The sequence below is a fragment of the Sciurus carolinensis genome, chromosome 11 (assembly GCF_902686445.1).
Source record: "Sciurus carolinensis chromosome 11, mSciCar1.2, whole genome shotgun sequence".
In the NCBI taxonomy this organism is placed as follows: domain Eukaryota; kingdom Metazoa; phylum Chordata; class Mammalia; order Rodentia; family Sciuridae; genus Sciurus; species Sciurus carolinensis.
In genome coordinates, this window is record NC_062223.1 from 50,604,316 (window position 1) to 50,632,197 (window position 27,882).

The following is a 27,882-nucleotide window of genomic DNA, read 5'->3' on the forward strand; positions in this document are numbered from 1 at the left end:
TGTTTCTTTTTTTTTTTTTTTTTTTTTTTCGTTTTGGTTTTGCTTAAATTTTTATTTGAAGACAGGGAATTGTACTTAAAAGTTTTGAAAACCATGGTTCACTCCTGTTAAGTTTTCTTCAACAAGGCCTTTGCCTAAGAGTTGAAAAACACCAGCCAGAGTCCCTTCATTACTTGATGTATGTGATCAGGCTGACCCCTTGAGCGACACCACAATGATAATGTGCTGCCAAAATGCATGGTGTGCATGGCGCCCATCCATCATCATGGCATAGTCCTCCTTGATCCTAGAATAACTGCTATGCCATCCTGATGGTGCTTATTAAGTACTCACGACAGGTCAGATCCTGTGCTACACAGGGTCCCTCAGGTCCTCTCACACAATGCTTCCCAAACCCTCTGTTTTCATGTGGTGAGTCAAGGACAGGAAGGGACAACACAAACAGACTAGAATCCCCAATCCTCCATTCCTGACTTTCTCTTCATTTAGAAGACATTTGCTTTATTCTGTTTTGAATTTCGAGGATCTGTATAAAAATCTCTTCACAAAAGAGTCCTGTCTTTTATAATTAAGGTTGAAAATCCATTGGGTCAACCCCTCACTTAGTCTTCATAAATTCCATTTTAAAAATGAAAAAAAAAGTCTCAAAGAAGTGAAATAAATTTTAAGTGAAATTAGTAAGGATCAGAGAAGGAATTAGAACCAGGTCTGGGCGATCCTGGGTCCACGCTGTTGACTGCTGTAATTTAACTAATGCTATATGGTAGACTTCAGGGTGCATATCATTTCTCCAACCCTCAGGTCTCTGCTCAGGAATGTCCTAATATAATTTGTAGGCCCACAAGGAAAAAAGAATTAAAGTAAAATTTAATGACTAAGCCTAAGCTATTTATATGATCAACTGACTGATTCTTTACCCATAGTCAGAAAGTACTCAAAATAGTCATTTTAACCTTTGGCTAATTAGGTCCCAAAGCTTCACCATCACATTGTTTTAAATATCTTGTATTTAAGTGTATATTGGTGTAAAAAATATTTTAATATGTATAAAAGTGAACATCCAACATTTCTATCAGCATTTCATAGACAGTTAAAATTTATCTAAAAGGACAAAAGTTGAATACTATTATTTTGATGTTATCATAATCAGCTCTGTTCAAATCATTTTTGTGGGGCAAGGAGGAGTTGGAAAGAGTAGCAAATGTAACCTCATATAGCATTTTATCTTGGATCATTCTCTAGGGAGAATCATACTCTTTATACAGCAACAGTAACAATAATGATATCAGTCTGCTAGTAGTACAAAGAAACGAGAAAAATTATTTTTATCTTCCAGAACCTGTAATGTCAAAAATCTTTAAAATAGCAACAGGTACCTTACTATGTTGAACAAGTTACTCTACATCAATATTCCCTTTATCCCTGCAGCTGTTCTTAAATGAGATATAACCGTTCATCTCATCATAGAGATGTGAAATCTGAAGTTCAGAAATGCTTATTTACTTCTACATGATCATGAATTTAGTAGGGAGCAGAATGGAAAATTAACTCCCTCTGTCTGTCACCAACCCTGAATGCCTAAGCACCAGCCACATTATCTCTCCTTCATAACTGTACATAAGGCAAGGTTAAAACATGCTCACGGGTATCCCAACTCCATGAAGTTGTTCCATATTTGCTTCAAAAACATGATAACACCCATCTGGAGACAGAGGTCTATCAAACAGCCACTAGGATGACACTGGAATAAAACAAGAAGAGCAATAATGATCTGCTCTTTTTTCCACCTTTAAATTGGGCAATAAATTCTAAAATTGAGTCAGAAAAAAATGAGAAAGAAATGGCAAGTGTGAGGATATAAAAGAGGAATTTTTCAATAGTTATAGTATAATATTAATTAAAAATCATAACAGCAACATGAACAAATTTAATTTTTGATGAGTACTTACTATTTGCCAAGCTCTGTGTTAGGTATGATCACATTTGATAAATGCTATGGAATACTATACATCCTTTAACAATCAAGGTAGCAGGAGAATAACTCTATGGCACATGTTTCAACATATTGTTTTCATAACCTTTTTTTAAACTTCAGAATAATTTTGAAAATTTGCAGAGTTCTCAGACATTCTTCACCCAGTTTCTGCTTTTGCTCCTATGTTACCATGGCATATTTGTCAAAGCTAAGAAGCCAATGTTAATACATTGCAAGTAACTAAAATCTAGACTCTATTTGCATTTCATCAGTTTTCCTCATTCTGCTGTAGAATTGAATTTACTTTTCTTATCTCCCTCCTTCCTCTGATTTAGGCATTTTTTCCATAACTTTTCAGTTTGAAGATCTTAGGATAGGTATTCAATGGAATGTCACCCAGCCTGGACTTGTCTGATGGTTTTCTCATGTTAAGATTGTGGATATGTGTATTGGAGGCAGATTAAAGAGGTGAAAATTACATCCTATCAGAGCTACATCATAGCAGAATATCACTGGTGATACTAACCTTATTATTTGATTGATGTAGTGTTTTCCAGGTTGTTTTACTGCAAAGTTACTTATTTTATTCTCTCTTTCTCTCTTCAATCTTTACAAGTGAGTCACTAAGTCTAGGTCACTTTCAAGATGGAAGAAAGGTGTTAAAGTCTACCTTCTGGAGAGGGAATACCTAAATGCATGATAATGAATTTTAAGTGATAAATGTATATCACAAAATAGAATGATCCCAATGTTTTCTGCACTGTGCACCTGTTTTTTAGATTTTTAGTATTGGTATAAGAAAATACACATGCAAATGTGATTTCAGGGAAAATTGCAACCAATGTATTTTGCTTAAAAATTTTGTACTATAGAAGCTATTCTGGTGGGAAAGCGTAGGTCTGTTTCTTTAGAAATGAGCTCATGTCCTGCTCATAAGGATGATAGTCTCTACAGCTTTGATCCACAGTTTCTATTTCTGTCAAATTGATACTAGTAGGACTTCAAAAGGAACAAATAATTAAGATGCAAAAGAGTCCGCTTTCCCTGTTCCAGCCCAGTAACTTAATACTCTGAGCCAAAGAGGGTTTGCCAGTGGACAGGCTTACTGCATGAAGAGGAATAAATTCACCTAGACAAGCACGGCTATTCTTTCTAGGATGAATTAAGGACCCCTGAACTCTGCCACATAGATCGAATAACTGTGTTCAAGAGAAGGTCTGAAGCTAAGTAATTACTAAGCCACAGGGTCAGAACATAGATCACAGTTGCAAAACGTAGCTCTTAATTTTTGTAGAGAGACTTAGAGACAAATTGACTTCCCTAAGTTCATGTAATGTTGACTGGCACTGTGGGAAGAAAGCTGTGATCTTTTGCCCTCTAATGCTCTGCTTTATACCACACTAGGATAAATTCTACATACCAAATGTGTTCTTGCCTTGAAGTACGGGTTTAACACAACATATTGTGTGGGTCAGGATAAAGAAGACAATTACAGGACCAAGTGAATGCATTATTCCCCATAAAGGGTAGTAGGCCAAAGTGGGGAAGCTGGAATACAGGTCATTTATAATTTTATTATAATGGAGTTTTGATGACTTTGAGATTTATAGGGAAGAGAAAGGGATCCAAAGTTGTTTGCTGGTTTGCCCTATTCATATAATGATGGCTTTGCGCATGCCTGTAATCCCAGTGGTTCAGGAAGCTAACTAAGGCAGGAGAATTACAAGTCCAAAGTCAGCCTCAGCAACTTAGAGAGGCCCTAAGCAACTCAGTGAGATGCTGTCTCTAAATAAAATACAAAAAAGGCAGAAGGGCAAGGGATGTGGCTCAGTAGTTAAATGCCCCAGGTTCAATCCCCAGTACAAAAAAAAATTTAAAGAAAAGAAAGCCAGTCTTTCAAAACTCTAAAATTATTTGGTACAAATATCCAACTTTGTGTAAAAGGGTGTGGATTAGTATACAGGAGTCCCAGGCATTCATCCCAATCAGGATCAAAATCATATGAACAGGGACAAGCTAAAGCTGAATGTTTTCACATACTTTTCTCATTTCCTCCTGGTGGAAACCTGGTGTGGAGGGTTTTGGTAGCCCCACATTATAGATGATTATAGACAGGAAAATCATATTCCAATACCCCTGATCTTTCACTTAAAGTACTTTAGTATTATTACCATAAAACCAACTCACATGCATAAGCAAGCAATTGGACAGTTATCTCTTGGCAAAATAAATAAACTTCCATTATGCCCTGGGTTGTGCCTACTATCTCAATAGTGGCAGGAAAGCAGTAGTCATAGTATGAAGCTAAAGCTCTACTGCCTAGATTGAATCACATCTTTGTCAATTTTTATAATTGTAGGCAAATCATATAACTTCTCTAAGCCTTTGTTTCCTCATCTGTAAAATGAATGTAATAAAATTGTTATGAGAATCAAATTAATTAATGAATGAAAAACACTAAGAATTTCTGGTGGTATATAGTAAGCACTCAATTAACATTGACTATAATTTAAAAAAATCTAATATTGTATTTACATAAAATATTGTTGTAACACAGCATATAGTTATAATATGAGATTCCCAAGTCCAGGTTAGCCAGATCATAAGTGTTCAAACACAAATTGTAGCATTTTTTTCCCACCTTTATAATGGTTATCATTAATTATACCTAGTGTTTTACATGCACAATCCAATTAAACCCACCAACTGCCAATAGTGACACAGCTACATTTAGCAGCAGTTTTTAAAAAAAGGAATTGAGATTTATAGATATTAATAAAGATCTGCCTTTGAGTGGGAAAGGATTACATTGTACACTGTCAGAATCCAAAGACAAAATATTTCTTATGTTTTGTGGTTACATCATATTCTTTGATTCCTTAATTTGTACACTTCATGTTATCTGGAAAAGATTGTGTGACAATAAATATTTCTTGTATGAATGAATTCAGAGGATAAATCCTTATCTTACATTATGCACATTTTCCATATCTATATTTACAGGATTTCTGGGGGATATTACAAACCTATATTATTCACTTTTGTGACTTTTTATTCAAAACACATAATAATTTGTTAGAAAATATGATCACCACATAGCTCATATATCCTATGAAAAATGTCTAGGATGGTTATGAAACATTTTTCCTAACATTTCTGGGATTTTCAAATGTCAATCAAGATTTCCAATGATTCCATAATAAAAAACAAGAATATACAACTAAAATTATTGGTGACAGTAGCCCCAAAGTAGCATCAATATGTAGACCTATTTGGTTGTAATCACTGTAACTGATACTAACTCTAGTTGAACACTCCTGAAAAAATCAGCCTTGGGTCCCTAATGGAGGAAGTGATCAGACTTTAGCAGATACAGTTTTAATTCTGGGCCTTGAAAGAAAACAGAAAACTGGACTTGGAGATGTCCAGGCAGTTCCAGGATCATGAAAGGCCTTAGTCTTCTTTGTTCAGTAGAATCATGCCTTGGTTATTGAGGAGACAGAATATTGGTACATACTAGCAATCAGTACCAGGTTGATGCTAATCATGTTATGCTAATTATCTCTTACATATATAAGTAATTTGTCAGCCTAAGGATTTCTGTTGCCAATTTAGGATGAGGTAACAGAATCTCAAGAAATTAAATTGAAGGCAAAGAATAGGTACAAGTTTAGTTAGCATTTGAGCCCAGCTTTAATAAAGTTTATGTTCTTAGGAAACTTCAGGTTTTATCTGTGTTATAATCAATTTCTAAGATGAACTGAGAAGACATCATTAATGTGTCCTTTCATGAGTTTTGAGAAGCTTCTTAGGTAGAAACTAGAAATACCTCCAACCTCAGTTTTCCTTGTCTCTTTCTAAATTATGGTCTTCTACTAAAAACACTTTGTATAAAATTGGGTTTTACATTAGAATAATTAAAATAGTTTTGAACTAGAAAAGGAAAAGACATTCTGGCCAAGCATGGTGGTGCATGCCTACAATCTCAGTGCCTTGGGAGGCTGATATAGAAGGACATAAATTATAGGCTAGTCTCAGCAACTTAGCAAGACTGTCTCAAAATAAAAAAATAAAAAGAACTGGGGATTTAGCTAGTGGTAAAGTATGCCCAGTACAAAAGAAAAAATATATTCTGACCAATAAAAAGAGAATCTAGAAATACCAAAAATAGGTACATTATAATGTGTGGACTATGATAAATCTAAAATCTCATTTTGAACAGTAAAAGAAATTCTTATATTAAATGTGTGACTTTCATTTGTGGGAAAAATACTTCATCACCATTTACACCAAAGTAAATCCTTAATGTGTAAAATACATTACTCTTTTTAAAATAACATTAGTAAAAATATAAAATAAAATATAATATAAAATAAAAATATAAAATAAAATATAAAATTCCTCTAAGTGAAAAGATATTTTTTGGCATGATACAAATCTTAAAACTGATATTTTTATTAGATATTTTTATTAGATAATGATACACAATTTTGTAAAAAATATATAAAACAAACTTAAAAGAGAACAAAATTAAGAAAGATCTACAGCAACTTAGAAAGATTACAGTCTAATTTTATTAGTTTGTAAATTAATAAAGCAGAGAAATAACCAATGAAAATAGATAGGAATGATACACATAAACATACACAGAAATATAAATGTTCAACAAACATGAAAAATACTATCCAGCTCACTCATAGCTAAAGAAGCTAAAATTAAAAGAGATATCTTTTTGACTAACAGATTGTTTAAAACAAATGTTTCTGTTGGCAAAAGTCTGAGGAAGCAGACCCTATACTCTAGTGATTGGCCTTTTGAAGGATGATTTCTCTGTCTTAGGGAAAATATACAACATGCTGTATTGTATAGAGCATGTAGAGATGCTACTCCTGTACATTGTTTTCCACAGAACATACATATTGCAAACCAATAAACAAATATGGGCCTTTGGCAGATAGGCCTACCTATGTATAGGTAGGTGTTTTGAATAAGATTTCTTTTGGACTGAAATTTTCCTTTTCCCTAACTTATCTAAAACTTTGGAAATCCATGCAATAGATAATACCAATTTCCAAACAAGGAAATTGCTAGAGCTAAATACCTGGGGTTTGTGAATTAAAGAAAAGAATGTGATAGAAAATAAAAGGGAGTTGAGGTCAGAATCTTGAGATTGGGCTAATCAAAAGCCACTTTAAAAATACGTGTAGTTGCTTCTTTATAGAAGCTGATGGAACTCCTCTCTACAAAAAAATGGGCCTTCTGTATGCCTAGGCTTTGTATTTTCTCCCCAGTCCTCCAACCTCCCATAGGCACTGGGCCCATCCACTCACCCACCCTCACAAGGTTACTTACTTCCTCTAATCTCCACCGGTCAAAAAGTTTATTGTATTTTCCTGGATGGCCTACAAATCTGGAAAAAAAAAAATAGAAAGAAAAATAAAATTAATTCAATAGTAGTTAAGTGAAGAACACCTGCTAACCACCACACCAAGTGCATGTGTGGGTAGACATAAAAGTTCACTGGTGCAGTTTGTCCCAGCTGACTTTTGCCATGCTTAGACAACATCAAAGTACCTGACTTAAAAAGAAGGAAAAAGTGATGCATGAACTCAGTAAAAGGGTCAAGAAAGTACAGAAAAACCAACCTGATGACATTTAATACTTTCACACATAGTTGTAATGTCTTCTGGATCAAGGTCAAGAATATTACCATAATGTGCTGAAAGTTTTGTTTCAAAATGTTTCAAGCATCAGTATGTTTCCATGACAGTGGGTGGAGAGTTAAACATAAAGTAAACCAGAACCTTAATCTAATATGCTTTTGAATTTCGCATTTTATAGCAAATTTGTAAAAAGAAAAAAAAAACACTAAAATGATGGTTTCCATACTGAGAAATTATAACTTGGGGCTATACAAACATTATTTCTTCTTTAACAAAATAATAACTGATCATAGTTAAACTCAAGCATAGCATATAGATTTTAAATTTTTGAGCCAACTTTAATTGGCAGTGGTCACCAGAAGTCATCTGAGAATGCATATGAAGGTTGATTAGGACAATCTCCCAAGGCAGGTTGCAAGAATCTAACATCTCTGTTAACAAACTGGCTAGGGAACTATTGGTTTTGGTTTTTATTCTGCGAAGATAGCATGTATAAGTTGACTTACCTTCCCAAAAAGAAAGCAATATAGAAGATAGAACTGTTTAGATTGACAAATTGGAAAAGGAACATCTTCAGGGCAAAGCTGTTTTCCCATTCAGATTCTGTTCGTGGATATTCTAAAAAGAGCAATATGAACATCCCTTTTTAGTTCCCAAATACATATATATATATATATGTTTTTTGTTTTTTTTGTTTTTTTTGTTTTTTTTTTTTTTTGCGGTACTGGAGATTGAACCCAGGGCCTTGTGCTTGCGAGGCAAACACTCTACCAACTGAGCTATATCCCCAGCCCATTCCCAAATATATTTTAAACTCTGGTTTGCCTTATAGTAACATGGTCACATCTGATCTTATTCTTACTGTTTTCTTGATATATGTGTGTTTGTTCCTTAGTTATTAGTCATTTTCACCTTTTGGATTTAATTATTTTTTCTTTTCATCTACATATGGCTAGATTTCATTTGTTGATGTTCAGTTTGAGTCCCTGTCTCCAAAAGGGACATAGATTTACATATATAAATAACAGATAGATAGAAATGTGGATATAAACACAAACATAATTATTTTTGTAATAATTTACTGATTTGTTTTATCTTTTCTTGTTCTGTATTTTGTTAAGTGTGTCAGAAATCATGATGTACCTGGTGCTTTAATTTTTTATGCACTGTTTTGAAATGTATTTACAGGTCCTTTATAGAATATTAGAACCAACTGAGACAATAAATGCCATGATGGTGGGTACTAAACCATCTTTTATTAATTGTGAAATTATAATAATCTCTAACACCCAAACCATAAAATGATAGGACAAGTAAAAATCTACAAACCACTTTAATTTAAAATATAATTGAAAAATCTGTAATAAAATTGCTAGCAGGTTAAATTTAAGTTTATTAAAAATAATACACTTAGATATTATAGTGGTTTGTCTCCCTATTACCTTGCCTACAATATTAGGTCTTCCATGTATATTTATTTTATGAATGAATACATGCATGCCAAACATTATAACAGGGACTGAGAATGTCAGAGGTAAATGCATTTTGTGGCGTGATCTTAAGAATTTTTTTTTTCTGTTTTATGCTATGGGAACATTGTGGGATGGAAATTTGAGGAACCAGTAAAGTTTATACATGAAGGAGATTTGAAATAAGACCAAAATCAGGTTGGAAGCATGTTGAGTGCTATTCAGTTGCTTTATCTATTCTGACCAAGATTACAACTTTCTCAGAATAAAGGCATCATACTAGAAAGACTACTTTGATGGTCTTTATATAAGTGCCCCAGTGAATTGCTCCTCCAAGTATGCACATCTTGGTGTAATTGTCTGTAACCTTGACTTTGAACTTGGACATGTGAATTTCTCTGATTAGTAGGGAGATGCAAGCAGAGGGATGATAATTGTGTTTAGGGAATTGTCTTTGGAAGTCAGTTCTCATGTAAGAAGTATTACTACAGTGCTAAGAAAAAACCCAAGTTAGCCATGTGGAGGCACATAAAGAAAGATGAGGCCAAGTTCTTTAATCCCATATGAGGTCCCAGGCATGGACAAAAGAGGCCATCATGGACATCTCAGACCGAGTTCTACATGGAAAAGGAAAACTACTTATCGAGCTAGCCTAGGTTGCTGAATCACGAAAAATCATGCAATTGTTCTAAAATACCATGTGTCTACTGATTTGTTACGACACAGTAACTGAGACAATGGAGTTTACTGCAAAAATGTCTTTCAAGTTGAACCTTGGGTCTATACTCCAAGTAAGAAAACAGTTTCCCATATTCTCAATCACCCAAGCTTAGAACAAATCATGACCCATTTTGAACTGGCTTTTAACTTTTAGGAGAAAACAAATTCTGAACGTTGAGAATGTTGATGTTGTTTTCTAGGGTAACATATATGTCTCCTGGTCAATATATATCTTATAGTTTCTCCAGTGTAGCTAGTCATTGATGATAACCTAGTTATTTAATATCACCTAGTAACAAATTAGGTTCTTGTTTTTTACAAGGTATAAAAAAACAACCTTTTGTTGTGTTAGTGTGTCTAGGAGGAAGTTCTGATATGTCTGTACCACTGTGGGGTACTTTGGACTGTTATTTCACAAAGTCAAAACTCTTTCTTCAATTGGTTTAACTTATTCCTAGGAATACATACTTATCTTAAATGTAGACAGCTCATTATTACATGTAACTTATTGTTTTTAGAACAGCTAATAAGCAGCCTCATACAATTCTAAGCAACCACAAAAAAAGTGAACAAAATATTATATTGAAGGAAATAATATATATTTCTTTCCATTTTAAAAAATGTGAATTGGAGCATTGATTTTATTTTTGTGGCTTTTAAAAATAAAATATTTGGGAAAAAAATCAAAGGATAAATTTTTAAAAATTTAATAACAGTTTATGGTCTCATTGAGGAGTAAAATGTAATCTCTATTTTGAAGCATGAATTAACTAGCTATAAATTAAACAGAATATGGACACATACATATACAGTTAGATTATATTATTTGAAGGAAATATCAATATTTTCATTAATTTAAATTAACATAGTTTATTGGTTATTAACTAGTAATTAAGATTCCACAGACACTAAGTCATCACTGGTTTACAGATGGGAAAATTTTTAAAAAATGAAATTGTGACACTTCTGTTCTATAACACAAATAACTGTTCTGCTTCCTACTATTATGATTCCCCCAAATCATTCTTGTTAGATTTTCTTCTATTCTGGGCATAAAGTAATTTAAAAGCAAGTCAATTTAGTTTGAGTTTTATTACCCAGCTAAAGAAAATTCAGCTCAGAATTTAAATAACAATGAAACAGATTACTACCATTAACTGAACATACCTTATGTATCAAGTGACCAACTAAAAATTTTACCAATGGAGAAACTGACAAAAAAAAAAAAAAAAAAAAGAAAAGAAAAGAAAAGAAGGAGGAGCTGAGGGGATCATTTCTTGTAAAGTCATAAAGTTGTATAATAAAAATTTTCTCCAAAAATGAACACAAGTTCTATTCCAGGATTTCCTTTTTTTTTTTTTTTTTTTTTTAATTGAGGGAGAAGAGTAGAGAAACTCCTTAAAAAGTTTCTATTTTCATTCATATTTTACATCTTTCCCCTTCTTAGTCCCCCAAGCAAATCATTAAGTCTTCAAAAGAGTATTAATGTACAAGACAGAGGACAGAACAATGCAGAAGACAGAGATGAGAGAAGCCTGTGTGTCAGAAAGTGAAAAGGAAATAGTACCTAATATAGGTACATCAGTAGGTGTGAAAACCAAAGACTGAGGATAAAGGCAATAGTACAGGTATGGGAAAGCCTAAAGAGGAAAGTCAATATCTGCTTATGAATCAGAAAAAGGATCTAGAATTGGAGGCAAAAGTTCCCAAGAACAGAAAAATGAATGAAGATAGGATATGGTGGCATTGCAGAGGGGGCCTTTATATGCAAGTCTGTATTCTAACTGACAGGAACACTAGCAATTTTCTTGACTCAGCAGCCAACACAGTGGGAACCAAGCAGAAGATGGCAATGTGCTCTTAAGGGAAATTGAGCAATCCAAGAGAAACTACCTACAATCCAACACTCGGGATATTCCACAAAATAGCTGGGGTCTTGTCTGCCCTGCAGCACTAGTGAAAACTCACACACAGAGTCCCCCCTCCGCTGTCTAGTTCGTCACTTTACAGTGTGTGTGGGGAATCAGTTGATTTGGCACTTGAGAAAAGTCTTTTACACTTAAGAGAGAATTTGAAACAACGTGATAAGAGGAGCACACAAAGAGAAAGTACATAGGGAATAAAAAAAAAAAAAGAAGAAAGAAAAGAAAAGAAAGGCAACCATTTGTAAAAAAATCCTTTTATAAATATCCTCAAATACCTCAAATAGAAAGTAGAGGTTAATGGCTAGATTGTTTTTCTAGTACAGGCTTCATGTCAGACACTCTTCTAACTATTTTATAAACATCAGTTCAAAATAACACTGTGTGGCCTTTATAGAAAACACAATCCTCATTTATAGAAAGCAAATTTGTGGCACCAAGAGGAAAAAAAATATACTGTTGCTATATAACTACTCAGAGTAAGTTATAAAGTAGACTTCAGTTCATGCAATCTCACTCCAGAGCCTGCATTTTGAACATGATGTTGCCTAATTAAGACACAGCATCTGTGAAACAAGAATTCTCTGATATAGAAAAGAGATGCTGAAATTAGAAATTAGAATTCAATGATATAGAAAAGAGACACTGAAATTCTAGATCATGGTAGCTGTGCACATGTGCCTACTTCCTACCACTTTCCATTGGGTTGGTTAAGATCATGAGCTCTGCGTTGATGTCTGAGGCTTTCCTTGCCTAATCTTCCTTCTTTCCATTATACCTTTCTCAGGAGTTATCCCCTATAAAATTCTTGCATTACTAACTATATCTCAATACATGCTTCCTGGTGGACACAACACATTATTGGAGCACTAAAAGTATCCTGCAAAGCAGATGATAAAAAGCTCTTATCAAAGTACAATACTATGAAATCTCAAGACAGGAAAAGATCCAAAATTATTTTAGAGAACAAGTGCATGAAAAATCAAAATAGATTACATGCAAAAGACTGGATATGAACACAGTATCATAGTTTTTGAAAACAACACTGGAATTTAGAAAATAGTAAAGTAGTGTATTTAAAAATCTAAGGGAATCTAAGATTTTTATTTAAAAAAATCTAAGGGATTCTAGTTCCAACTTAGAATTCCACACTCAGGAAAATAAAAAAAACAAGTTTTAAGGTAGAACAAAGATGTTTTAAAAATACAAAGCTTTAAGAAACTTATTTGCAGGTAGCAACATAAGGAATTAATCTAAGAAAGGGGAGGACATGGTATAGTAATAAGTAATAATCAACTAAGTAGGAACAGTATTAAGGATTCCCAAGATGCTGGTGAGAATGAGTCTAGTTTCAGGTAGCCACAAGCCTAGAATGAACCCATCTGGATTAAAGTCAATGGAGGGCTGGGGAGAATGATGTAACAAGAAAATCAAGTGCATAGAATACACGATATGTTTGAATAGATTCAGAGGAAATTTAGTGTCTTGGCAAAAACTTTGGGATAAATAAAGTAAGTAAAATCTTAAATAAAAATAATCCATTTTAATGAAAATATAAACAGTGGTGCTAAAATCTAATTATAATACACACCATGTCTTAGATATAAAAACAGTCACATAGACACAATTGATGTGAACATCAGTTTGGCTAAATATGAAGACATAACTACTTTGGAAGGAGGAGAAACAGCAGTTTGTATGTATTAGGTTATGTAAGGGAGATCTGAGGGATGGGGCACTGCAAGGATCATCAAGAACAGCAAGTCTTTATAATTAGTACTTTCAAAATGGGAAGGAAATAATCAGTTCTTCAACAGTATAAATCCACTAGTGACATTAGAAGCATGTCTTTAGAAATAGTTTGGGAAATAACTGAGAAAACTGATAAAAATATTTAAAAGCAGTTTCTTAGGGATATAAAAAATAGAAATGGATAATGTGGCAAAGAAGTGGTTTTTCTTATAAATATTTTCATATTGTTTTACATTTTAAGTCACATATCTGTAGACCTATAATATTCTTATAAAAAATAAATATTGGTGGAAAACCCAAAGAATTATAAAGCTGGAAAAAAAAATCTAGTAATAAGAACAGTGTTTGCTAATTTCTAGTTATGATATATTGTAACTTCATGTATTGCCTATCTTCAATACAGTCCAATTTCTCATACTACCTCTCATTTTTATTGATAAATAATCATATAACTGAAGATACTTAAATGCTAACATATATATAAAGTAACTATAGACTCATTCAATCATGTTATTTTCTTAATAAAAAGTAAAGAAAATGAACTTACCTAAATTAGTGAGGAGGTAAGCAACTTTTTCATAAGCCTACAATAGAGAGAAAAAATAGAAAATATTAGCCTCTTCTTTTAGAAAAGCCTGGTATTTGCATTTTTCAAAGTACATTTAAGCGTGTTTGACAAAGCAGTTATGTTTTAAATTAACTAGAAATATTTATTAATACACAGTATGTAGTGCTTTATATAAACATACACAAAATAGATGCAATATCAATGTATGTGGAAATATGTATACATGTGTATATTTACAGGTAGACACACTTATTATCTTCAACAAGGAGTCTTTCCTCTTGCCTATCTTTATCTTCAGTTTATAATCCACTTTGAAAACAAGACAAAAATTAATCAAAAGACAGTTAGTTAATGGCTGAGTAGAGATTCCATCTTCAAATTTATAGTCTTTTTTGTCATACTGGAAGGTGAAGTGGAAGTTTAATTCTAAATTATTGATAAAGAATATTCCAAACTATGATGAAAACAGTGTGCAAGTTTACATTTCTAAAGAAAAATGTTTTTTTTAGGTTATTTATAACAGAATCTAAGCTGAATCTGTTCAAGCTGTAAGTCATATCATATACAACAGATTTTTCTGATAACATTTTTCATCTTATGCTAGCTTTTTCCTTCCCTTATACTCTCTAATCATCACTTGGACTTAAGTAAAGGACACCTACTTTACAATATTCTAAGTAAATATGGCAGGAAAACTATATTTGTTTCAGATGCAAGGGTGATATATGTTTGTGGGCATATGTATGTACATGTGAATATTACTACAAAACCACAAGATTCAATTAATTACTAGTTAGGTTAATCCAATAAGATGTTGTTGGCATGCAAAATTAAAGTTATTTATCCGGAGCTGGGGTGGTAGCTCAGTAGTACAGCACTTGCTGAGCACATGGGAGGCTCTTGGTTTAATCCATCTCACCCAAAAAGATGGACTTGAACATTTTAAGAATTGTTCATATTCTAGACAGTTCTCTCAGCTGAACTACTTTGATTCATCTTAGCCATGATTCAGATCTATCTATTTCTAAGACATAAAACATCTTGAGACAGAAAGATCCCAGAGTACAATATTCTCATACTTTCCCTGCAGGTGGTTTTATTTATTTATTTATTTGTTTGTTCATTTATTTATTTACTGCATTAGCACACTATCATTTTCAATTTGGGGGACAAGATTAACTTCATGATTACCAGAGTTACTCTCACTGTAACATTTTTTTCCATGCCCTATTTATTAAGTAAGATGACTATAGCAAGGTCTTTCAGGAGGTAAGCAGGAGGGACTTCATCAAGGGACAGAGAGCACTTGAGCAGCTGCTGTGCCTCTTGCACTGAGCTGAATGCTCTCACAGGAACTGAAAGTATTTCATCCAAAACAGCAATTTTAAGTATTTCACATGTGCCAAGTAGTGTTTTACATATATTGTTTTTCCTTAATAGTAATTTTATTAAATAGGTATAAAAAGCTCTATTTTACAGAGCAGGAAACTAAAGTTTAGAATGTCAGGCACCTGGCCTCATAGAATACTGCTAAGCAAGTAAAATTAAGATTTGATCTCATGGTTATCTTGTAACATCTATGCTGTCTTGTAACAGTTTAAGATTTTTGTCTGAACACCTAACACACAGAAGCTGTCTACAAACTTGAGTCAAAATAACTGTAATTGGAAGCTCCAAGGAATTACAATACCTTTGGAAAAATGTTATAAATCATAAAAGATGCTGTATTGCCATTGGAAAGCTTTCAGGAATACCTGAGAACCTGAATCATTCAAGGGTCAAATGCTATGTCTGATGATTGGTACCATCAGGATGATGAGCTACACAATCAGTCCATGCAAGTGACTTGTTAACTTCACGACTTCAAAGTGAAGAAAGAAACCACATTTTAAATATATCAACTGTATAGTATATGGCAGAAATCACTTTGGCAGGGCAAATTATATGTGCATGTACATGCATATGTGAAATGGAATGGAAATATGGAGGAGCGGAGGATGAAGGGGTTTAGGAACAACTTTTCTGACACCTACATATCTCACACACATGTACAATACCATATTGGAAAATCTATAATTCTAAAAATAACCTACTAGTACATATATGGAGCTGAATTTTTCTTATTCATATATATTAATTAGGTCAAATATTATTCACATGTATTAATTAGGTTAAAATATTCATTAGGAACTTTTAATGGTCAGGTAGTGTTTGTGTAACCAAACAAAAGTGAAGCAGTAGACAAACGCCAGTGGGTAGAGACAAATAGCAAAGGATACACAAGAGCAGCCCTTGAGCAAAGTCATGAAGTGAGAGAAGAAACCAAGAAGAAACATGGACTAAGCACCTTTGAGACACAGAAACAGTAGTGCAAATGCCCCAAGACTGACGTGGACTTGATGAGTCTCATGAAGGACAAGGAAGTTAGAAACAAGGAGTGGCAGCAATAACAGACAAAACTGGTTGCAATGAGTCACAGGTCTCAGAAAGGAACATTTTATAAGGGCACTGGTAGCCATGGCAAGAATTTTAGAATTCATTCCAATCTTAGAAATCATCAGCTTTCCTCTAATGCCTTGTTAGGGTTTTATGCCAAAATTGAAAAGAGCAGAAAAGTGAGGGGAAGGACAGGGTGGTTGTCTGGGACACACCAGGGAGTTCTACACTTGTTTTATTCCTTTGCCCTCTGAGTCAGAACCCTGCTGTCCAGCATACACTGTGAAAAGGAACTCCAAGAAGACCTTTGCAGTATTGAAGAGGCTTTCTTTGCCAGTTATTTACCTTTCTGTATTTCTAGAAACCATGGAAATAGAAACAAACTAAATGAATACATTTTCAGAAAAGCCAATCCTCATTAAATGATTCATTTGGCATTGCCTCCTCTCCTGGGTAAGATGTGCAGTCCAAGCCTTTGATCCACCCTATTCCATAATAACCTATTTGCATAACAATTGCTGATCAGTGGTAACCAGGTATTAAGAAAAGGTAAGTATATTTTGAAGCCTCAGGTGATCAGGACCTTGAAAGAATCAGGAATGTATGCTCTGCACTCCAGAGAAGGAAACAGATCAGCAATCAGGAAGACAAAAACCAACCTGGGGTATTTACATTAACCAAATGTATTTAGGGATTTTTATTCCTGTATATGATAAATGGATTTTTTAATGATAAGAAGACCATCAAAAGAAGTTCATTCATTTCAGAAGCTGAAAAGCTTTATTTGAAATAATCTTAAGAGTACTTCTGCTTATATGATCCTATGTTTTTCTTAAGAATTACCCATTAAGCCTGATGCCAAACAGCTGTCATGCTGATGCTATGTTAGTTAAGGTTTGACTGTGAGGCAACAAAAATATGTAATTTTGGAATGGTTCACACTTTTAATTTTTATTAAAATGTTTTTTGAAATATCTCCTGATAAAAAGTAACCATGCTATTTATGGCATCTATAGTGATGCACAAGGAGGAGTTTAGAATAGAGATGGGAAGACTAACTGGTTAGAAGGTTGCTGAAACTATCTAAGCAAAACAGGACAAGAAACTGAACTGAGGAACCATGAATAAGAACAGTGAGCAGGGAATGGTAAGAGTAATGTTTCCCCAGCAAAATTCACACCAGTCAGTCACCAATCTGATGAAAGAGTTAAAAGAAATGCATGAAGCCAGGCATAAGGTTTCTGGCTATATGTATTATACCTTAAGAGTTCCTAGTTTAAAGAAAAAAATTGAGTGATATAAATTATTTGCCATACTTAACATTTCATAACTTAATACATATGAATTAGAATTGAAAAGCATATTGGAGTAATTGAATATATTGACTGAAGCCAAATCCTTCAATTGGGGAAGTGGTGGAATAGGCATCCTAAATTCAAGCTATTAAGAAACTAAGAGCACATTTTTATTAGCCATATATTGAGTGTGGCCTGAAAACAGGATAAAGAGAAGTAGCACCTGATTTTCTAGATAAACATGTTAGTGCTATAATATTTGGCATTTAAATCTTTGGTTATTTGGCTAAGTTCTTTAATTAGTCCTCTGTATTCAGGTAAAACAGAAAGGCTGTTTAATAATTTGTGAAGTAGACTAACATCCTGAGGAGAAAGAAATGCATAAATTCAGAAGAGCATTATTATTTTATGCTGATTAAATCTCAAGAATATAACATTTTTTTCACATTAGTTAAGTGGCTGCACTTTCACTGCTTTTATGTTGTTTGTTTTAAAATCTTTTCCTTAGTTGCAAGGGCAAATGAGAAGTATTTATAGTCTATTACATTTCTAACAATCCCTGAATCATTATTCCTAATGGATCAACAAGTAGAAATAAATATTTAGAAAAAAACAAAAGTTCTGACTTCTCCAGGAACCCTAAATGCTTGTTTTCTAGCATTAAGAAGTTACATGGGTTCTAGTGTTCAATCACATGGAACTAGTGGGATTTTGAGAATCTCAAAAAGAGGTTTTCATGACTCAAATGATACTACCCTCATCTGCTTTCAAAGGTCTCATTTGTACAAATAGAGATTCAATCTATTGAGTCCGGTCTTTGTTTTCTGTAAAATGCTAAGAGCTGTGGAAGGAAAAAAAAAAAAAAAAAAACATGAAACCTCATCAAACATATAAACATAGAAAAGGTTGAATCTGAAGCTTATAAGAGAGAGAAAACTGTATGTCTGAGAGAGAATATTGTTTCTAGCTAGGGGATGGTAGCTAATATAGGGATAGCTCATATAGGGATAGGGAATCAGTGTTTGGGAAGTTGATTAAAAAGCAACTAGAATAATATAAAACTGGAGCCTGGTACACCAATGGCAACTTCAGTCATATTTTAATTTTTACACTCTCAGTGATAAGAGAAATAACTTTTTATAAAAAAAAAAGTTTGAGGGTAAAGCTCCCATCTCATTCAAAGGCAGCCTGCGATTATAATTCTTCAGGACAGGTGAGATGATGGCAATTTCACTGGGTGGGAACAAAGGATTGAACATAGATCTGGAGTTTCTGTTCCCAGAGCTGTCATGCTTAACTTACCAAGAAAAAAAAAAAAAAAACTGAACACGTTTGACCTCTTCATTCTCCTTTTCTGTGAAATATTCCCCATCTTCAGTTCATTAATTCACTCAAGATGTTTTTGAAGATCAGTAGGTCTTTGGAACAAATTTCCAAATAACAAAGGAACATAGGGTACTGTTTCTAAAGCTATCATGATTAATGGGAGGTGAAGTGGGAGAATAAAGAGACACAAGACCATCAACACCAACTACCTGCAACGGACACAATTATTTTATGGTAGGAAGGTTGGTGGGGAGCATGATGAATTAAATAATAATATGACATTAATACCTGCTACATGAGCTTTGGATTATATCAATGAGAATCTCTTTAATATAGACTAACAGAAATTATTATCAAAGATTTGTCTTTTACTAGTTTTAAATAGTACATATTCATTACAGAAACCTAGAAAATTCAAAATATATGATAAATATTATATACTACATTTAAAAAAATCACCTAAAATCTTACTGTCCAGAGATAAATCCTACTAATACTTCGTTTTATAATTGCAAATATTAACTATTTAACTATAAGTTCTCTTTAGTTTAATTTTTATACCATCTTTGTCAGATATACTTTTAAAATCAGATTATTATTTTTTCAGGAAATATATTTTTGTCTACATTCTAGATTAATTTGTGCAACTGTAAGTTATACTTTGTCAATGTTTATTGTATCCTTTAGTCTATGATACAAAGTCACAAAATTCAAGTATTTTGTGGCTTGTTTGGAGATATTATAAATCAAATTCTTCTTCTACAAACTAAATCAAAATTGAAGAAAGTTGACTAAATTAAAGATGTTAACTATTTTCCTGGCATTAAAATTTAATACTTTATCACAATGAATATTCACTCTCTCTTAAGGTCCTTTCTGACTTTCTAAAATTGAACAGCAAATCCTCCTCCTGGAAAAACATATAACATCAGTGTTACCACATTTGAATCTAAATACATATTACCTGTAAATAATATCATTATTTATGCACTGTTGAGCTACCTATATAAGTAAGTAATCTCATGATTTAAATATTGTAGTGCTAACACTCATTATATATACAATTTGGAACAAGGGTTTTTAAATTCTCTAAATCCCAGTTTCTTCATTTACCTAATGGAGAGAATATCAACCTTGTAGAGTTCAGGGAAGAGCTAAATAAAGATATTATTGTTGATGATCCAGTTAGTACCTCCTATTTTCAAAGACAGTTGACTTTTATTTACAGACTTTGTTGAACAGGTAAGCACAGACATAATATCACCTTCTCAGACATATACATTTAGTCCCTGAGTCAAGAAATGGATGTGGTGAATCAAAAAGATGCTCTCCTTGATAAATTAGCACATAGAAACCTGTCAAAATGGTCACGTAGTTAGAGCCAAAGAAAACTAGGCATAACAATGTCACAGTGCAACAGAATGACAGAAAGATCACTGATAGGTGGACAGCTTTTATACTCCTGATGGAAGAGGGCAAATATTCATCATGTGTTCATAGAGAACCACTGTGAAGAGGGAGTGGGGAAAAGAGAGAGGGTTGTGGAGAGGAGAGAGAGGGAAGGAGGGAGGCAAGGTAGGTAGGGAGGGAGGAAGATTGACATAGTTCCAGAGAAAGAAAAATGGAGTAGCTGCCTGATTGTTTTTCATTTCACATGGGGCCTTGGAGACAAAAGCCTGCACTTTCAGATTGTCTATGTCTTTCTAACAAATTCTATGAGATTGGTCTTATTTAAGTGGTTCTCTAATCCATACAATACCTGATTTGTTGAAAATCACATTAGTACCATCTCTAGATATTTAATGAATAGAAATTATCACAAGTCTAGATTATGAACTCAAAAGGCAGGGAAGATAATATGACTAGCATTGATTTTCTTTCTTTTTTAAAAATATATCCTCTAATCCACATGGATGAAATGTTTGTTAGAAATGTAGTTGGCTCTTATTTTGGTTTCAATGTAAATATATCCTCAGTATAAAAGAAACAGTCCTTTTCCCTTCCCAACCCCTCTTTACCTATGGAAAAGTACAACTGTAAACACTTACAAGATTCAGCAACATGATGATTATGAAATTGATACAGACAGCAGCAGCAGATGTTGCAAACTGCCAGTGTTGTTTGATGAAATTCCACTTGAATGATGCGAACCGTTCCATGACCACCAGGCGGTACACCACAACAGCAAACACAGCAGTGATCACTAGAGAAATCTGCAATGTGGGAAACCAGATAAGATACCGTGTTTCACATAATTAACTAATCAAAAGCAAACACCATAGATCAAATACTGTCCCCTTAGAAGGCACTAGCCTTTCTAAGAAAGGAAATGGATTAAATTTTCTACCTTAACTAAGTAAGCTACATTAGAGTCAGCATAGTGTAAGGTTTAAACTTAAACATGAAAACTTTGAGAGGTAATGCATATTACAATTAGATAATGCAACCATTTCACAATGCATACATACTTCAGGACATCATGCTGTACACAGTAAATACATACAATTTTATTTGCCATTTAAAATACATGAATAGGGAATGGGAGTGTAGCCCAGTGGTACAGTGTGTATTTAGCATGTGTAAAGTTTTGGGTTAACTTAACATACAATAAAATACAGTAAAACAAATAAAACACTATAAACAAAAAGAAACAAGAAATGTTTGAGTTGTTCTAGTGTAAATTTATCACACTAAGGGGCATATTCTGTCCAAAATTTTTTCTTTCAAATGAAATGCTCAGTTTTGACACAGGTTATGCAATTCATCACAACAGTTTTCATTTTATCTTAATTTATTTCTACTTCTTCCAATGAAGTGCAAAAATTACAGAAGTGCAAAAATTTCCTTTATCAAATGCCATGACCACCTGTGATTTACATTTTAATTAAAATAATTACCTGATACTGAAAAAGACAAGGTTTCTTTTACACCCTTTGGGTCATAAAATGAGTTGGGGTTAGAGAAAGTCCTCTAAAACATAGAATCCCACAACATTCCAATAGTGATGGTTATACTTTACCATGAAGAATATCCCTGAGACAGACACGAGAAGACGAGTAATTTTGTCTGATGAAGGCTGATGTGGCTCAGGTTTTCCTGTTATGGGATTTATTACCTCCATCTTGTAGTATTTGGCTTCAAATTGGGGTCGAAGTGTTTCCTACAAGAGAAACTAAAGTTATCTAAGCATCAAAATCATAAATTAAAAAATTTCCCTCTAAGACTTGATATAAAACTTATAAATTTGACCTACTTTTACAATGTTTTCATAAAGATGCAACTTATTAAAAATAGGCATCCAATTACTTTCCAAATAATCCATAAGCTGTATTTTAATTAGTAGAATTTTCCACTAATGCAATTTAAGGAAACAGTATAGCAGTAGTTTAAAAAACACATACTTCATCATGACCTCTGTTATCCTCATGAAGTTAGAGATCTTGTTAGTAAAATATCATTGAGGGAAGATCTAATGATGTGTGACTGCTCCTAGCCTGGAGGTCTGGGCTTTGGGTAGTTCTCAGCAGCATGTGATATACCAGTTTCCTTATCTCCTGGTTTCCTAACATCTCACCTCTTCTTCTTCCCATTCAATAAGGTCCCAAGCATAGGTCAATACACTTCTTCTCCTTTTCCAAAACTCCAAGAAGACTGTGGCTATAAAATATAAAATGACGATAATAGTGATAATAATCTACCCAAACCACGACACATTCTTTTTGTTTTTCAGACTGAAGCGTTTTTAAATTACTAAATTATTAAAATCAACTATTATTAAAGCAATATTGGGATTTCTGTTTTCCTCACCCTCTTCTGTGTGTGTGTGTATATATACACACACACCACTCCATCAGCATGCCTTCCTACATAGAGGAGGTGATTTCTTTTGTTGAAATTGAGCAGAAGACTTTTTGGTGTTACCATTGCTATGAAAGAAGGTCAGTATTAACAAGATAACCATTATTATTCTTTTTGACCTGAACATGTTCATTCAAAATTATCCAAAAGATTCAAAGGCATTTCCGGGTATGAAAACAGAGACCAGATGCTACTTGTTCAGGACCCAGGAAAAGAAGGGTGTGGAAGAAAGAGAGGAAAGGAGTGCAGCCATCGTTGGTGGTAGGAGAAGCAGTGAAATAGCAGAGAAGACTATCTCTGCTGCATATCTTGATGGACGATGCATGGACTGAAAGGGATTCAATGAAAAAAATTAAGAAATGCCTGAACTATCATCTAAATTTTCTCTATAAGCAGCTAAGAGAAAGATTATTTTCTTTCTGGTAAATGGAAGTTAACTAAGAGTTCACATGCCGTTCTTAAACATCTACAGCACTCTTCATCCATGCATCCACTGATTTTCTGTTCTCTTATTTTGGTCAACACATTTTAACCTCAGGGGTATTATATCTATATCTTATATAATGAGGGAAGGGAAGCTGTCTTCATAAAGTTAACTTGCATTGTAATAAGACTTATAATGAAGGAAGACTTACAGTGCAAACAGAAACAAATGTGTTTTGGGAAAAAAGAATTTCAGGAAGTTGATAGATCAAAGAAAGATCTTCCTCCCTGTTTGCATTCATTCTCATCTTGACTTCAATAGAAAGGAAGGCCACAGAGAGATGCTTGTGAGGTTCTGTTTCTTTTTTTATAATTAAAATTGAATACCAATATTGATTAGAAAAAACACAATGTTCATAGTTACTTTACTTTGCATTTTAAGATTTACAAAATCCTTTTTCAAATTTTAATTGTCACTCTCACGACAGTTCCAAGTAAAAATGTCAGATAGTTTTATCATTTGGATTTTGGAAACAAAGGTGCTTAATTGTCTGAGTCCAAGATCATACAGTGAATAAATGGCAGAGCTAGGACTGAAACTTGCTATTGATTCTGCACACACAATGCCTGGCTGCTGATGTAGCCTTCAGTCGGTCTATCTGTCTCTCTCTCTCTCTCTCATTCCTACTATAAGACCTCACGTTACCCTGTCAACTTTTTGAGGCTTTGTTTCTGTTTGCATCGTGGTTCTTCCTATGTTATAACTATGATTGCAATGTAAGCTAACTTTACAAAGATAACTCTTCCAGTCTACCACCTACTAATTATCTGCAAAGTTGTAAGAGAGTACATATGGCAAAAAATAGGCAAATCCATTGACATCAAGACCATTTTAAAACAGCAGCCTCCAATCACTGTTCCAAGGAGAAGATCTAGGACTGAAGAGGGATGTGGGATATAGAGGAAGTAGGCAGAGGGAGAGACATAGAGGATAATCAAAGGGGGAAAACTCCACGGTTTTAAGTAAATAATAAAATATAGTGATTATGAACCCAGGGCATAAAATTTTTAACATAGAGCATGACATGGATCAAATTCTAATTATCACTAATCCCAGTAAAGTCTTAAATTTTTGATGTGATGCTTATTCTTTTCTTAATGCACCTTTCCAGCATGTTCTTGAACTATATAGGTAGCTGCTATAAAATCTAAGGAAGATAAATGTTATCTTGTGTTTGACATGATTGTTAATGAAAAAATAACATAATGGAAGATACCCTGGATCTTTCTCAGAAAGTAATGTGTTGTCTTTAAATGTTAAATTGAACCAGTCTTTTTAAACTTCATATTGAACTAGTCTATCTCAGTTGAGATATACTTATTTCATTCATGGCTTACTAATTTAAACTCTCAAGTGAATTAATACTCTCACTTTTAGAAATTAATTAGAAAGAGGGCATACAGAAAAAGTTATCAACATGCCAAGCATAGAAGAGGGAAGAAAATTATCCTTTACTGATCCCTACACTAAGCATATTAATAAAGATACAATTATAATAAAACAACTAGTGTTGAAAATTAAAACAGCAGTTGCTGCTAAGGCTGGCATGATTGGTTAGTTACACAGAAATGATCTGAGCTGATGAAGATATATTTTAATTGAAGTGGTGGATTATACATGTTCATGCATTTTTCAAAGTGATAAAACTGTACTTAGATCTGTGGATTTCACTGAATGTAAATACCTCAAAAACTAGTTTTTAGAAAGTAATTGTGTTTGTGTGTGTGTGTGTGTGTGTGTGTGTATGTGTGTGTGTGTGAAATGCTGGAGATTGAACCCAGGGCCTCATGCATGCTAGGCAAGTGTCTACCACTGAGTTACTGTCCCAACCTGAAAGTAATTTTTAAGGAGCCTTGAAAAGAAGGGACATTTACTTATGCCAAAACCTCAGCAAAAGTAAGAGGCAGGAGCACCTAACTTCAGTGACATCAAGGTTGTCTCAGAGAGGTAAATGTGGAAGGCCAGGCTTAAAGGGAGGAGGAAAGGCTGAAATTCACCCTGAATAGAATATGACCAAGTCCATCTGAAACCCACCCTGAATAGAACATGACCAAATCCATCTAAACTCATTCTAATTCCATAATGAATACAGTCCTATACAAACCCTGGGTCTTCCTCAAGATGTGACCCACTGGCTCACATATGGCTGACTGTCCCCTGGAATAAAAATTCATTTCCAAATGATGGAAATAGGAGATTGAGGGTTGAGAATACTAAGATCTTAATTATAGTGATTGTTTTCTCTCAGATAAGCTGTATGAAATTAATATCATCCTTGGCATTAGAAAGATGAGATTGAAAAAAGAAGGTTGAACTATCATGAAGTTCAGGATTGATTAGTGGGCAAGGGACTTTCACCAGGAGACAGAAATCCTGTGAAGGATTCCATGAATCAATGACTCACAACAATGTACTTGATAGTTCTTCAAAATGGCAAGCAAACATTTGTCACATTATTATAATAGGTTGATGAAAAGTTTGGTAAGCATAATTTTGGGATCCTGGCTGAATCAGGTGGTTTATGAAGCAAACAACACACTGAAAAAATACAGGAGCATTAATATTAGAGATCCAGTTAGGTTTTAGAAGGGGCAAGTGTAGGGAGATTCAGTAACTGGAGATTTGAATCAGGGAGATTTATAGTGCTTAACATCTTAAGAGTTTTAAAAAAATCCCTGTGCCCAGGATCTAATTTAGACCAAAAAAACCACTATCTCTGGAGGTGATCCCCTAGTAAGAGAATTTTTTGAAGCTTCCAAAGACTTTCAATATTACAGCCAAAGTTGAATACTGTCTTCTAGAGGAGAAGCAGTTGTGCTGATAAAAGACAGAATGGAAATCAAAGTTATGGCAATGAACACTGTAGAAACCCAGTGCCAGAAGCGTACTCAAGTTGTCAGAAATGATGACTATCATTTAAGTGTTTACTTCTAACTATTTATAAAGCATTTTAATAATCTTTCGATACATTGTTCATAATGTCTTTATCATTCATTCTCTCAATAGTTAACAAAAATCTGTATGCCAACTACTTTATTGAGTGTGTATATAAAATGTGCCATAAAATTTTTATTGTCACAGTTTTGTAGATTACAGATTTGGAATTCTGAAAGGTTAAAATGACTTGTCAAAGTCAAACAGATGGTCAGAATTTAGGTGATCCTAATTCCAAATTCATACTCTTTCTATCATATAATGTTTCCACAGATATTAATGAGTAGACTTGAAAATAAAGGTGCTGATAGGTGAGAATGGAAATCTGAGACCAAGTGGTGAAAGTCATGAATAAAGAAATATCCTGGAGGTATGTAGATATGGAAGTAGAAAAGACAGTGGAAATCAAAGAGCATGGAGTTCACAGGAGGGAATCCTGGTGTGCAAGGTCAGAGGAACAATGAATGGCCCAGGATGAGCACAAAACACAGGTGGTGGGTGGTGAGGAGGGGAGGAGGTGCATTAAAGTTACTCACTGTTAAAATGTAAATACTTTAAAAGTGAAAGGAAGTACAGTAAAAGTCATTGCTTTCTTAAAGAACGAATTGTCAATACAGATAGAGAAATAGGTATAGAAAAATTAGATATATTATAGATAGATACATAATGCCCTAAAGAATATACACCAAATGCATATATGGGCACTTATGTTCTTTTTTCCATTCCATGTGGAAAGGTTTTCAACTATTTCCCTGGGTCCTGTAAAACAGAATTGACATGGAGTTGAGGATAAGAAGCCTCCACTGAAAATGGGAATTTTCCTCCCCACCCTCTCCTTCTCTAAGATTAAATAAGAAAGAACATAATAAAGTCAGAATATGAACCCTCAGTCCAAGAAATCTTCACCCATTTCTAAAACCAAACTTGACAGATTTCCATCCTAGGAAAATTCATGTCAAAATAAGAGGGTACACATAAACATCATCATGCTACGCTATCCAGGGAAAGTCAGGTTTCCTATAAGACTCAGAGGTGAAAGGAATATTCCAGAAAAAGCTGAATATGATACTGCACAACTCTGTTCCTCAGCAACTACACACTAAAATTATTTTTACACCTGACTCTGACTATAGTAGCAATCTTCAATATTAAAAGCAAAAGGTTCATGTGCTATGTCTAGTCCTTGTACTTGTATTTCCTTGTTAAAGTTAATAGCCAAAGGAACAGACATACAAGGTCATATATGTAAAGGATCATAAACAGAAACCAAGGCCCAGGAGTTGAAACTTACCATTGACCTTTTCCGGAAACCTGTCAAAGCATCTACAACACTTTATTACAGTTGGGTAGTTGGTTATACTTATCCCTATACCTAATTTTTCCTACACTTGTAGGCAAGTTCCTTAAGTATAAATTTTTAAACTTAGGATTTTTATTGTTTGGCACACATTAATGTTCCAGTCAAGTAATGTTCATTAAG

At 33.8% G+C, this 27,882-nt stretch overlaps 1 protein-coding gene across 3 annotated transcripts in view; it reads right to left on the reverse strand.

Moving 5' to 3' along the window:
* The window catches only part of Ano3 (anoctamin 3), a 441,314-nt gene that overhangs the window by 22,615 nt on the left and 390,817 nt on the right, over positions 1–27,882 (reverse strand). For all 3 annotated transcript variants that reach the window (XM_047517051.1, XM_047517052.1, XM_047517053.1), the window contains 7 exons: positions 22,701–22,783; positions 22,146–22,286; positions 21,175–21,339; positions 14,049–14,085; positions 8,145–8,256; positions 7,328–7,385; positions 1,644–1,741 (listed from right to left, as the gene is read on the reverse strand). In XM_047517051.1, the coding sequence (XP_047373007.1) occupies positions 1,644–1,741; positions 7,328–7,385; positions 8,145–8,256; positions 14,049–14,085; positions 21,175–21,339; positions 22,146–22,286; positions 22,701–22,783 (694 nt within the window). The remainder of the gene's footprint in view (positions 1–1,643; positions 1,742–7,327; positions 7,386–8,144; positions 8,257–14,048; positions 14,086–21,174; positions 21,340–22,145; positions 22,287–22,700; positions 22,784–27,882) is intronic.